The sequence below is a fragment of the Xenia sp. Carnegie-2017 genome, unplaced genomic scaffold (genome assembly GCF_021976095.1).
Source record: "Xenia sp. Carnegie-2017 unplaced genomic scaffold, XeniaSp_v1 HiC_scaffold_22, whole genome shotgun sequence".
Taxonomy (NCBI): domain Eukaryota; kingdom Metazoa; phylum Cnidaria; class Anthozoa; order Malacalcyonacea; family Xeniidae; genus Xenia; species Xenia sp. Carnegie-2017.
The window spans coordinates 4639419-4652493 of record NW_025813485.1 but is presented as its reverse complement, the minus strand read 5'-3'; the positions used below and the strand labels follow the sequence as shown (position 1 = coordinate 4652493).

The following is a 13075-nucleotide window of genomic DNA, read 5'->3' as shown; positions in this document are numbered from 1 at the left end:
GCTTTGAAACCGCTGGCTGGTTTTGCTAATATTTGAGGGCTCATATATTGTTGTTCCTTTCCACTGACAGAGCTGTCGTTCGACGAGCGTTTACCCAAGTAAGTGTTTTAAATCCTGCAGTATCATCCCTAAATTTTTACCATCTTAAATTAAAGATAGCATTTTTTTAAGTGAAAGTATTAAAATTTAATTATTTTGCTATTTTTTGTCGAAATAGTTAAATTTGGAAGTGTACTTTGTAAATGGAAGTTGGGTGTATTAACTGTATTAAGATTATTTTTTTAGGTCCATTTGCCTCGATTATTCGCATTATGTCTCAACCAGTGAGGTAATATATATTTCCAAGCCTTTCTAATGATATATGGAGAGCTTTTTGTCTTGTGTACATGCTTTGGGTAGCAAATTATCTCATTCTCATCTTTGTTGATTTGATTCAGATTTGATTCAGATTTGATTTGATTCAGTGTTTGAGTCAGAGGAATGACTTCGATCGATCTCCTCCCTACTTAATACAATGTCCGGGGAAAATATGATGGCAATGGGGGGGGGAGAAAAAAGCTGCATGTATTGGGGATATAATGGAGTGATTGCAGAATACCCATCCACTCATCATACACATATATAAAATAAACTTGACCCAAACCCTCACACAGAAACCAACCAGACAGGTATTCTGCAATTTAACCAATATAAAAATTGCTCAAGTCCAAGATAGGTGGTAACTAAGAAATAAGATAAGCTTGGTTTTTGATGTCTTCAACATCCCGAAGTATAAAGCAAACTTTGATATAAGAAGACATGACTGAAATTTGTAATATCTCATATTAATATGATTTAATATTATATAGGTTGTACACAAAAGGTGTTGTATTAGGTTACAAACGTAGTCTCAGAAGTCAGGACCCCAATACTTCGTTGGTAAAGATAGAAGGAGTGAATGACAAGAAGGAGACAGAGTTCTACCTAGGAAAACGCATTGCCTATGTATATAGAGCACATAAGAAGAGAGAGGCCAAGGGAAAGCAACCGGCAAGTAAAATTCGATGTATTTGGGGAAGGTAACCAGACCACATGGCAACAGTGGTGTAGTTAGAGCAAAGTTTCGACATAACCTTCCACCCAAATGTTTTGGAGCTACTGTTCGTGTGGTAAGTCATTAAAGCATTGATTTCTACATATGTAATGCAGGATCTGAATCTCTAAAAAATTGCTCAGCAACTTTTGTTTTTGAAAATTTTTGGCTTGCTGTAGTTTTTTGACTATTTTTACAAAAACAAATGTGTTGCATGTGTGGGAAAAATTTCTGAAAGTATGAAGATGAAACATAATGAAGAGTGGAAAATTCTATCTTTATTCTCAAAAATTGTTTAATAATTTTGAACACTTTACTGTACACAAAACTAAAGGCAGTCATCACTTTCTAAATGCTAAAACATATTTCAGCAATATCTTTAAGTTTATATTGTTAAGGTAGTGTTGCTGTTTTGCACATTTGGAAATTTTGCAAATTGCAGAAGTAAACAGAAAATCTAAAATTTAATACTTATCCATTCTCTTTCTAGATGCTGTATCCATCTCGAGTATAATATTGGCTTTGCATTTCAAGTAAATAAATGTATTAAATCAGCTCAAATAAATATTGTGCCCTTGTCTTTTGTGAAGAGTTTCCATACATAGTGTATACTTTCAATACATGTATTGTGTAAACTTTTGGGACAGAATGCAATTTATGTTTGTTGTATGTTTATTTAGGAAGTTTTTGTTGGCCCATTTAAAAATTCTTCAGTTATTTTGCCAAGGTCACATAAATCTTTGAGAAGTCATGGTCTTTATTGTAAATATTGTGACTTTTGATCGTCGATTGTTTTTAAGGACTTCTTTTCGAACACCAGATTCTTTCTCGGACAGCATTTTTCATGAAGCTAAGGAGAAACCAGAGAGTGTTTTTTAAATGTATCAAACAATTCATTCGTTAATATTAAGTAAATAGTTGAGAATGTATTTGAACGCAACAAACGTTTCCATAAAAATCGTCATGTACAATGCATTATCAATATATACCTTGAAATTGACCTCAAAATCAAAATCATGAATGTTATTCTCAAATGAAACATTAGAGAGTTGCAGCTACTCAATTGTTTTTTCCTGGAATAAGCTTATTGTAATTTAATTTTCTCTACCATTAATAACGTTACGAGTGCGCAGTTAGTAAGCTAATATATTAAAAAAATTATTTAAATGAGTTTTCCATCCAAAATGATTTAAGATTTCGTTATCTAATGAATTGAAAGTGGGGTTCAATTTAGACTATAAAAATGGCTTTAATGATATAATCATTGTAAAAGTTATCGTCTTTTAAAGACTCAATTATTTATTTCAACATTAAGTGATATAAGGAAAGAGATAATCGATGTTTGAAGCCCATGGATGCTTTCGTTCATGATGCATTTGACTTTCTAAATACTAATAGAACATCATGAAAGAGTTCTATTGTGAAAGATATCAATTAAGTAAAAATGTATTAAAGAAGTGAACCAGTTACGCAGAAAACAATGCTAGTTCATGCATTTGGTCATTGCCATGGCTATGAATTCAAGCAATTGATCAAGCGGACCATGCATGCTTGAGGAGACCATATTTTCCCCTCTTCTGAAATTTAGCTTCCCTCACGAACTTTTACTTCCATCTCAAAAAAACGGTGAAACTTTTTTCAAAACCAAGACAAGATCCCAGGTGATCGATGATACTTATAGATTACTTTAAGGATGGTGAGTGTGTACGATTTTTATGCAGCAGTTAAGGTTCAAAATAATCGCCTAATTAGCATAAAAAAGTACAATAACACAAATAAATTGTTCATGGCGAGAAACTGGTTTTTCCACCGTTTCTGTCTTAAAACAATTTCAGACATATGATTTTTATTTCACCGTTAAGTTGCGCATAAATTTCAATACTGGTATGATAATATTTATATAGACATATAAATTTTGTCAGATGTCATCAAACCTGTCAGAATAACTATCACAGAATAACTTCACCATGCATAAAAGCAAAGTAGGCAATACACAACTATAGACATTAAAACCATGCCGGCGAGGGCAAAAAGAAAACCGCTAACATGTAAACCGCGGGCAACAAGTGCCAAGATGTCAATGGATTTTCTCCTTTTCTTCTCATGATTCAAAAACAAAATTAAATGGGAGTTAATCGGTACGTATGAAACATTTTATGGTTGATTCAAATTACATATATATGAATGAGTTTGAGTTTTGTTTCTCATATTTTTACAGGCAAAAGAGAACAAATAAAAATGCATAACAAATTAAGGAAAAAATTAGACGTTCATGGTACAATTAATTAATTAATTACGTAATAATTGTGTGTTAATGAGCAAAATATACTCGTATAACGTAATGCATGAATTTATTTCTTTTTCACAAGTAAATTTACAATATGCCTCGTAAATATGACAGGAAAACCAAGGCCAATTGTCGCAACAAGCCGCGAAATGCTCGCCGTTCAACGATGCGCATCAACGATGTGAGCCCGGATTTGTTCGATGAGGAATTTGATCCAGCTATCGATGACACGATTTTAATGCTAAGAGCCAGAGGTATAGACCGTGAACGAGAACGTTTTACAGAAGCCTTGACTGAAATAAGAGACCGAATATCAACGGTAAGAATTTTATTGATATGAAGAAGTATACTCAAATAGTTGAAATGAATTTATTCATGTCTATATATAATGCAGAAGACACGCCAAACTTTATCCGTCGGCTGAAGTTTAGTGAGCTGGAGTACGCACGCCTTTTCCAAAAAATATGTTAAACTACTAAAGGAATTCTGAATAACTTGCATACAAATATTTTTGCATAATGAAAAGTTTTAGCTAAAAGTTTCGAAGTGTTCTTACACTTCAACTCAAACTAAAAATTTTTTTCTACGATGAAGGCTTCCTCAAATTGATCGCTTTTACTTTTGGGTGTCAGAATAACTCTATCTGTTATGCTAATATAACACCATTAATGTATTTTCTCCGGTATTTTGATTTGGGTGATCGTTTACCTCCATAACTGGTGAACTTTTATTTATAGATTGTCGACGATTATGACACAATGCTTGATGATGCAAGTCTTGTAAGTAGAACGAATATAAAATTCCAGTGTTGAATTATACAACAAAAAGCACTTTGATAACAATGTGTTCTACTTCAAATTCTGATGCTCCGGCAAACATTTTTATTGGATATTGATACGTTGTCCATTTGTATGATACCTGATGCTACATCTGACTTGAATTTCTTTCTATAAATTGATATCTTTATGTTTTGCACCTCAGGATTATATAGACGCTCTTGAAGAGGACGGTTCTGTGATGTCTGGTAGTAAGGTAAGGGGAGCCGCATCAGATAGTTAAATTTCATTCTTGCTTGCAATGCATGTGAATTTTTTCTTCTTTATACCAGTAATCATTGGACTTTTGCGTTTATTTCAACTGTATACATATGAATGCCATCGATTGCTTTGCTTTCATCTTTTAATATTTGCATGGCCGTGGGATGTACTAACAACACGTCCTTTTCGTCTGGCCCAAACTTATTAACCTTGTTTAAGTTGTTTTGTACTCTTAATGAGCGGCTATTTGAAAGAGGAGTTCATTTCAAAGTTCATAAATACAACGTTAGAACTACAAAGTCAAGACAATGCAATACAGCTGAATTTTGAGAGGATATACCTTTGAAGATAATGTCAAGCTTCTGACAAGTCCGGTATAAAATATTTAATGTCTTTGAAAAGATCAGATTATCCAGATCGTGTAAGTTTAGATAAAAGTGTCGAAGTATGTAGGTATTGCAAAAGTGTATTTCGCTTCCCTTGTTTTCTCTTCTCTTACCAGCTTTGGGTATTTATCGTTGATACAGTCCATCAGTCGAGTTGTAGCTCCAGTTTCTTATTTTTTACGTCGTTGGTTTCATTGCATACTGCGGATTTTCTCCATCATTGCATACAAATGTTCTCTCTTTTCAGATGAAGCACAATCTTATAAACGTTTTGTCAGACTACAGATTCTTGTGTACAGAAAGAGAGGAGGTAAGAAGACAAAGAGATAAGGAAGCCATTGAAACGCAACGAGCTCTGGCATGTCATAGTAAACATACTCAGAAAAAAGGTTTATCTGAACTGAGTATTTGAGAAAACAAGCAAAACATTTTTTTCAAATATTGAGCTCAACACGGACCCTTTCATGGGAGTAAAATTTTTCCTATTATACTTCATGAAATTGTCGGCTGGTAATGGATTTTATCGTGTTATTTGTTTTGTTTTTTAGCTTTTACGAACACTACATGAGGTGAGGAAATATTTTATCACAATTGTAAATGAGATACACATTTGGCTGGAATATATTTATGTCTTTTGATGGGCAATTATTCGTCTCATCTTATTGTAGAACTACGATTCTCAGAAAACTTCAACGGTAGAGGTATATTCTTGATTTGTGGTAGAGAATCAAAGTTTTTGAGCCTACGTTTACCTGTAAAATATTTAAGGTACCCCATTATTTGGAAGACAATGATGAATATGACTTTTACGGATCTGAAAGCTGTTTGAGGTATGTTTAGTTAAGATTTGATTTTCTCTGCCTTTAACTCAATAACATAGGCGCGTTCCATCTCTACAAATAACTTTTTTACGTTTGCAGTACTCTATGGACAAATGTTTTCAATCTATAGCTACCGTATTTCCTCTTATACATAGTTGGACACATAAATTGAAGCAAATTTAAAACGACTCTTGTTTGTATTAAGAATCAAATAAAAACAAGGACGTCAGAAACACACTATATCTTAAATCAAAAAGTTAATTGTGAATCCTTCAATTTGATGTTTGTATTAATTAAGAAGAGGAAATACGGTAGGCTTGCATTGATAGTTTAATTATATTCAAAATTTCTTCACGCTAATTATAGGAATTACTCAAGCACAATGCAATGGCTTTCAGAGAAACTTATGAGCATGGATTCAAGATTTTATTTTCTAAAAAGACAAGAAATGACTTCAAAAAGGTGTGTCTTTTCTATGCTTTATTTTGTTGTAGTATTTTTTGTATGATATTTTAATTGATTTCATCATTTCATAGAGACAAAAAGAAATCGAAAAAAGACAAGCAGAAAGAAAAGGGTAATTAATTGACTTTCGAGCCACTTTTTGCCTTAGTACTTAATTCTTTATTCATTTTAGCTTTGATGGCGTTTCTGTTTGATTTTTGTTTGTTTTTGTTTTTTTGCAATGCGTTTTAGTCAATATTTTTTGTCTTAACGTTTCAGGTAAAGCTGTCGAGAATACTGGCAAACTTGAACCAACTAACAGCAAAGAAAAACTGGAACTTTGGAAATTTGCTGCTGAAGAAGTTGTTGATCTTTTAAGAAATGTTCGTCATCAGGCTGGAGTAGGAGGTAGGTTAAATAACGAAAATATTAAATCAAAGCTGCATTTAATTAGCATATAAACAAAACAACAGATATTGGTGTACGCTAAGAAGATTTGTGCACATGCATTTATTTGCTATTTTACATGCTAATCAATCACACACAATGCATTTGCATTTATGAGTATTTTCAATGAGTGATGGAGGCGCATTAAGAAACGCAGTTTCCGCTTCAAAATCAACGTTATCTGTGGGTCTATGGGTTAATTCAATGCGTGACGTCACTGTTAGTTCAGCCTTGTCAATTTCTTCGTTGGAATGAGGTGTAATTAAGTATCACATCAATGAGTATTTTCAATGGAGAATTTTCAATGTTTTTCTGTTATTACCTTCGTGAAAGCAGTTACATCCTATATAATGAATACACGTAGCATATTCGTGTAAAGATAGGCCGTTGCTTTTGTTACGTGTGGTGTTCGAAAGAAGTTTGTCGTTTAATCTTTGTTAATTTTATATTATTTTTGGTGATCTTTTTGCCAGATAGAGATTTCTTAGCTGTTGAATTGCAAAACTGATAAACATTATGAACAATCAAAACGAGGAAATCGAAAAGTGAGTTGGCTCCTATTCTAAGGCTAATATTAGTGTAAGAAAATATGAAATAATTATGGTTTTCGCTATATTTAAAAAAAATATCAATCAATAGATATAGTAATGTTTCACTTTCAAATTTTTTTACCTATAGAAAAAATGACTTGCTATTGAAAGAAAGAGAGGTACATTTATATAATACAGATCTTGTGTTTCTCTATAGGATAGTTGTTATGGCAGCTTGTGATGTTTTGTCTGACTAAAAATAAAACTTCTTTATATAATTTGATTTGTGACATTCATGGAAATTCCAGGCTATCTTACAACTGCAACAATCTCGAGATAAGATTCAATTTCAAGTCAACGACTTGGGAAAAACTGAAATTCAAACAAGACGAAGTTGCGACATGTAAACAGGTTTAATTTACAACGTGTGGGGATGGTATTTTTAGTGGATGGAAAAAAGTGAAAGTGTTCATTGCATGGCAGTGGCAGCGCTGAGATTGGGCCTACTCTACCCTAAGAATTTCTTGTGCTTGAAAATGTAAAAAAATCACTTTAAGTTGGGGAACAAGTAATATCGCGGGGCTTGTCAGTTGTCATATACTGCAATGCACCATGTCTCTGAATTTGGATGAATTCGTAGACAAGTTCGCTCCCAATCACAAGAATGCGCAAATAGCGTTAACTTTGGTTCATTGAAATACTGCTATTCTGTAAGAATTCTAGCGTGCAAGTATTAACTTTTAGCATGTGTCTCCCTCACTCACAAAAACTTGGTGAAGCCATGCACTCTTCGATGGTAGCTCAAATATTGAGCTACTTTCGAAGTTTCACATCTTACCGCCATGTTTTCTTGCTTAGCACATAAAAAAGTTAACAGATACAATGAACAACTCGTCTGGAAAGTTGAAATTTTCGCAGGGGAATGTAGAAAATTTGGAAGAAGAGGTGAACTATACTTTCTGGTTAAATATTATGTCTCCGCCAAACTTTTAAAAATTTCTATCCTCTATCCGAACTAGTTTTACACTTGCGTAACTACTGAATTATAACAAGAACTTGGTTGTTTTTGAGTTTTACTTCTCGTTTTTAATCTCTTAAATATAAGTACATTGTTATCTTGGTGAGGCCTTGACATACGAATTTTCGTTATTTCATGAAGATATCTTCACTCGCGAAACATCGTTCTACCCTAAAAGAGACATCTCCAGAAGAAGATTTTGCACAAGCAAAGTTAGAAGATATTAAGCAAAAAGCAAATAAACTAGAACAGGTAATATCGTTTATTTTACCATACATTTATGTAAAATATCTATTTGTTCAAGTTTCAACAGGAATGTTTGTTGTAATTTAAGGAAAATTCTCGTTTACGTGACGATGTTCAAAAGATTGGAGTTGCGATTGCCAAAAAGGTTATATTGCTTGCAATGCATGTTTTGTTAACGGTTGAAAGGATCAAGACATTCGACAATTTGCTAATTGCAGTTCACTAAATTTAAAACTCTTAAAGTTTGCAAGACATCTGTCAAGTCAGCTGTTCACTAGAATTCGCTTCATACGCATATATATTATCAAACATTGTCAAACATTCCATTGTTTTAGGAAGAAGAACTGTCCAAAATAAAATTGATGCTCGCTGATAATAAAGAATTGCCATGCCCGAAATGCAAAAATGATACTGGGGCTTCTCGCTCAAAGCCTGGTGATAAAGACGAGAAAAATGAAATTTCGGAAATGAATTTTGAAAAAAATGAATCATTACTGACAAGTGACACGGTTGTAAGTACACCACTCTTCTGAGTTCGTACTATAAGCCTGAACGTTAAAAATTTGTCTATGTAAAAACGCAGAATGGAAAGCTTTCGGATATTGATACTTTAGTAATACTAAAATTTACGCAAGCATAAAAAAACTTGGAAATTTTGTTGCCTACTTTCGGTAAAGAAACCCATGTAGCCTTTGCGTGTATCAAAAGTTCATCATTATAAAAAAATAAATTTGTGTGCTTAAGCTATGTAGTTGAACTATTGTCAATAGAACAGAACGACTAGATTAAAATAACAAGCGAAACGATTTTTGTATAAATCGAAAATGACACTGTGTGTGCTATATCCATGCAGTCCAGAAATATCATGCAATCCATCCATATCTGAAAGATTAAGGAAATGGATAGGATTCGCTGCAATCACGAAATTTGAGCAATTATATTTCTTCTACAAATTTCGTGATTACAAAACTTAAAGCCTGCTCAGAAATTTTCTATTCATAATTTTTTCGAGCTTCGAATTGGGCAAGTAGCAGTACTGCATAGTGGAATGTGGCAGTACAACACAGATAAGATGCGCAAATTATTGTGGCATTTGTTTTTTGTCAAAGGAGTCCAGTACATCGATGGATAACATAGTCTCCAGTACAGATATTGGGCCAAATCCTGCGCACGTTTCTAGAAAAAGTACATTGACGGACGAATTTACTAAGAACAACAGCCAATCTAGCGACTCAGAAAACGACTTGCCTTATTCCAACGAAGAAATTGACAATACTGAACAAAAAGGGACGACAAGCATTGAATTAACCCATACTCCCAAAGATAACGTTGATTTTGAAGCGGAAACTGCATTCCTTAATACGCCACCATCAACCAATTCGAAACAAAAAAGAAAAAAGCAAAAGAAAAAGGATAAATCTCAAACAGCGATTTCATTGTCTAACGGGAAGAAACGTTTTCATGCAACAGACAAAAATACTAATAATGAATATGTTGAGGATTCAGCTGCTGGCAATAAAACAGTCCTAAAGATGAAAAACAAGGTTGCATTTCGTTTAATGTTAATTCAATAATATTATTTAATGCAAAGTAAATATTTTAAGTCTATTATTTTCTAATTTTCTTACTGTAGGCTGTTCAAACAATTCATGGACATCTTAGTCCTGCCTTTAATAAAAAATCTTCTCCACGAGACATTCTAGAATCAACAACAATCAGCCGAGCTGAAACTGAAGAAGCTGAAATTGATTACGTTAAGGGCGAAATACCATCATTTGCAGGAGAAAAAACAGAGTTAGATTCTGGTTGGAAAACAAAAGTACTGTTACATTTTGTTATTGCATGTACCTCGAAAAGTCTACCCTAGTTTTCTCAGATAATTCGATTATTGCTGACCCTCCTCAAAGGATCTGCGACATGGGGTGGCGTACGTTGTAGTCGGGAAGTCTTTATCACCGCATACAACAAGTATAATAGATACAGGCAAAGTTTGAATAGGTGCATAAGTATGCACTACAATTCATGAAGCTGTAGATGAAGTTATAAACCAACTGAGCTTATTTATCCACAACAGGACCTTTGAATGGTGATTTTCTAGGGGGGAGATAGCGAGCCTGGCCGTAAAGATTATTTGGGATGACATGTCCTCCCCCCTTGTCATTGTGTTCTTGCTCTATTTTGTTCTTCTATGGTGTGTGAAAATTTCTTATCATACTATTTTAGCTGCATAAACTTTCCGAAAATATTGAAGATATTCTTGTTGAAAGTGATGGAGGTACAATTACTTTATTTAAGTACTGTGTACATAATATAAATCATACAAATAAAATTAAAGGGACGTTGTCATTTTCAAATGTCGGATTTTTCATGAGCAGAATGCATTAAAGAAAAACGGCAGTTAATTAAGATTTCTTTTTTTGTGTTTTTTGTACAAGTTGCGTGTAAAACGTTCCTTGTATGAATGAGCTCCGTTGAACGGGTTTCAGTGACGTATGACAGAACTCCTCAACTCATTGTCAATTTTCACCTTCATTTTCCATTTCTATGTACGTTTGGGTGAAGGTTGCAAGGATTCAGATTTGCCGAGTGAATTCATTTTATTTCATTTTTAGCATCTGAAAGTAAATCTGCAGAAATGGAAGACGTTAAAATGAATTACACGTGCTTTTCTCCGATTAAGGGGGACGCTAATCAGGTTCACACGTATACCAGTCTTAATTTACTATAAATCAGTGACTATTTAAAAATGAAGCATCTTTTCATAAACTAAAATGCCATCTTTTGAGTTCTGGCTTTTATGAGAAAATTAGAAATGATAATAACCGTATCATTTATAATGTTGATGTCATGTACGTCTTTGGAACTTGCATTTTTGGATCAGTATATGAGAACAAGAAGTGCAACAATATGTTGATTTGGAATTTTGATTGTTGATTTTCACCACATAATTTGATAAAAAGTGTCGAAACGTGAAGAAACATCAGTATCCAGATGAATAATGCCTTTTTACGTAAATAACAAGCTGAAAACTTTAGATAATATAAAATAAAGCAGATTCCTAATATAGACATCCCGTTTTCTTCATTTTCAAGATAAAGCAAGAGTTTTAATAAAGAGTAGGTGATATTTAAAGTGCTTGCTTTGTAATCTATTGGTCCGACAATTTCTTTGCAATAAAGACGAAATATTACCTGCTCTGTGTTTAAACTTCTGCTTTATCTTGAATATCAAGAAAACAGGGTGTCCATCTTTAGAATCTGTTTTATTTTCTATTCTTTAAATAACGATCATTTCAAATTTCACGTGTGAAGTGAAGTTCCGCTTAATGGCAGATGTTGAGTAGAAGTTACAAAAGGAATGTTTACGTTGATTATACTATCCTTAATTATAGAGAGTCGAATCACCGAGACGGAAAAGTATATTCACGCGTTTAATAGAGAATAACTTCCACAGACGGCGGAGTCCGTTAATTGACAAAAGCGTAGCTGAGGATCCAGAGATGTTTTATAAAGATGAATTTCGTGCTGAGGTCGAACACACTTCACAAGCAGGAGGTACACCATCGGGGGGGGTGTGAAGGAGATTAAGACATGCAGTAAAATTAGCAAATTTAGAGTATAGCTATCATAAAATTCATGGGCGTGTATAGGGGAGAAGTGTGACATGTTCCCCACGTTTTTTGATTTCACATTAGGAAAAGTAGTATTAAACCCTGAGATATCCAGTCCATCCTGCACACTTATTAAAATAGATTGCACGCTTGCTGAAATGCATGCAAGATAATAATTACAATCGACCATCATACAACGATCTTGTTATTACGTAGCCAACAAGTATTGACATATTGTTCATATTTGATATTCAAAGATGGCTTAAAAGATAACACCACGATACACCATGGTGTTGGTTCAAGAAAAACTAAGAATGTGAATGGTACACGATCTACAAACAACAATGATAGGTAGTTTTTTCATCATTGCTCTGCCTGTTACAACTATGCGTCCAGAGTTTTATTATAAGCAAAACCATGGTAGTGAGGTTACTTTGTGATAAAATGTACTTGAAAGCCTAAGGAGGCTGAGTTAAAGTCTAGATGTGCGTAGCGCTGATTTAGGGATACTTTCTGGCGATTTTTACTATTTCAAGCTCAAAATTCGAGATTGTTTGTAATGCTACCAATACAGACGACGTGCAAAGTCGTGTTATTAGATACATACGTTATTAATTCGTCTTACTAGAACAAAGGAAGAAATTGAGGCAACCATGGTATTACTCGACTTGTATACCTACATAGCCACATAAACTCGTGTTTTAAAAAAAGTAATTTAGTAATTATTTCAACTTAGCCTGGCATGGACCTGTGCCATACGTATGGCCAAATAAATTTTTAATGTCGTTAGAACAATATATGAAAGATCAGAAAGATGCGATGCACTGATGTGTTTTTGTTATCTTTGCAATGATTATAATTATATAATTATGCAGCTACTTCAGCGCTCTCCAGACATACTCAACAGATCATGGAGATGCTTACTCTTCACCAGACTCTTCACTCGACAAACGCGATACATTTGATCGACGATTATTTCAAGTGAAGGAGGAAGAGCCAGATATTAAACCTGGTTCTTTAATAAACAAATTTCGAAAAGAAAGTTTGAGGGAAAAGTTTGTTAACTTGGGTTTAATGCATCTAAAAGGAGATAAAAGTGATGTGGAGGTTGGCGAGCGGCTTACTTTGGAAGATGAGGTTAACATTGTAGCTCATATGGCCCTAGAAGGTAAATAAA

At 33.7% G+C, this 13075-nt stretch overlaps 3 protein-coding genes across 3 annotated transcripts; all 3 read left to right on the top strand.

Annotated features, from left to right (window-relative positions):
• The first annotated feature begins 34 nt into the window (after nt 1-34).
• Nucleotides 35-1711, top strand: LOC124446782 (60S ribosomal protein L33-B-like). The gene is given in 5 exon segments (XM_046997659.1): nt 35-98; nt 286-328; nt 849-1054; nt 1057-1148; nt 1563-1711. Coding segments are annotated over 4 exon segments (339 nt in total). The 5' UTR covers nt 35-98; nt 286-311; the 3' UTR covers nt 1587-1711.
• A 1742-nt stretch (nt 1712-3453) lies between these two features.
• On the top strand, nt 3454-7039 carry LOC124447081. Its single transcript, XM_046997980.1, has 11 exons — nt 3454-3678; nt 4097-4138; nt 4341-4391; nt 5030-5092; nt 5331-5351; nt 5451-5483; nt 5551-5612; nt 5970-6065; nt 6140-6180; nt 6327-6455; nt 6968-7039. The coding sequence occupies exons 1-11, from the start codon at nt 3454-3456 to the stop codon at nt 7000-7002; spliced, it is 798 nt and encodes a 265-aa protein (XP_046853936.1). The 3' UTR covers nt 7003-7039.
• Nucleotides 7040-7906: 867 nt separating this feature from the next.
• On the top strand, nt 7907-11016 carry LOC124447080 (uncharacterized protein PF11_0207-like). The gene is made up of 8 exons (XM_046997979.1): nt 7907-7969; nt 8184-8294; nt 8377-8433; nt 8624-8800; nt 9398-9832; nt 9922-10107; nt 10512-10563; nt 10901-11016. The coding sequence occupies exons 1-8, from the start codon at nt 7907-7909 to the stop codon at nt 11014-11016; spliced, it is 1197 nt and encodes a 398-aa protein (XP_046853935.1).
• The last annotated feature ends 2059 nt before the right edge of the window (nt 11017-13075 follow it).

Bases quoted from the DNA above. Each gene is read 5' to 3' on its own strand.
- LOC124447081 (XM_046997980.1), top strand. From the start codon at position 3,454: ATGCCTCGTAAATATGACAGGAAAACCAAGGCCAATTGTCGCAACAAG. The intron at 6,066-6,139 runs GTGTGTCTTTTC...ATCATTTCATAG, and splicing joins CAAGAAATGACTTCAAAAAG to AGACAAAAAGAAATCGAAAA. The intron at 6,181-6,326 runs GTAATTAATTGA...TTAACGTTTCAG, and splicing joins AGACAAGCAGAAAGAAAAGG to GTAAAGCTGTCGAGAATACT.
- LOC124447080 (XM_046997979.1), top strand. From the start codon at position 7,907: ATGAACAACTCGTCTGGAAAGTTGAAATTTTCGCAGGGGAATGTAGAA. The intron at 8,295-8,376 runs GTAATATCGTTT...TTGTAATTTAAG, and splicing joins AAGCAAATAAACTAGAACAG to GAAAATTCTCGTTTACGTGA. The intron at 10,108-10,511 runs GTACTGTTACAT...ATACTATTTTAG, and splicing joins ATTCTGGTTGGAAAACAAAA to CTGCATAAACTTTCCGAAAA.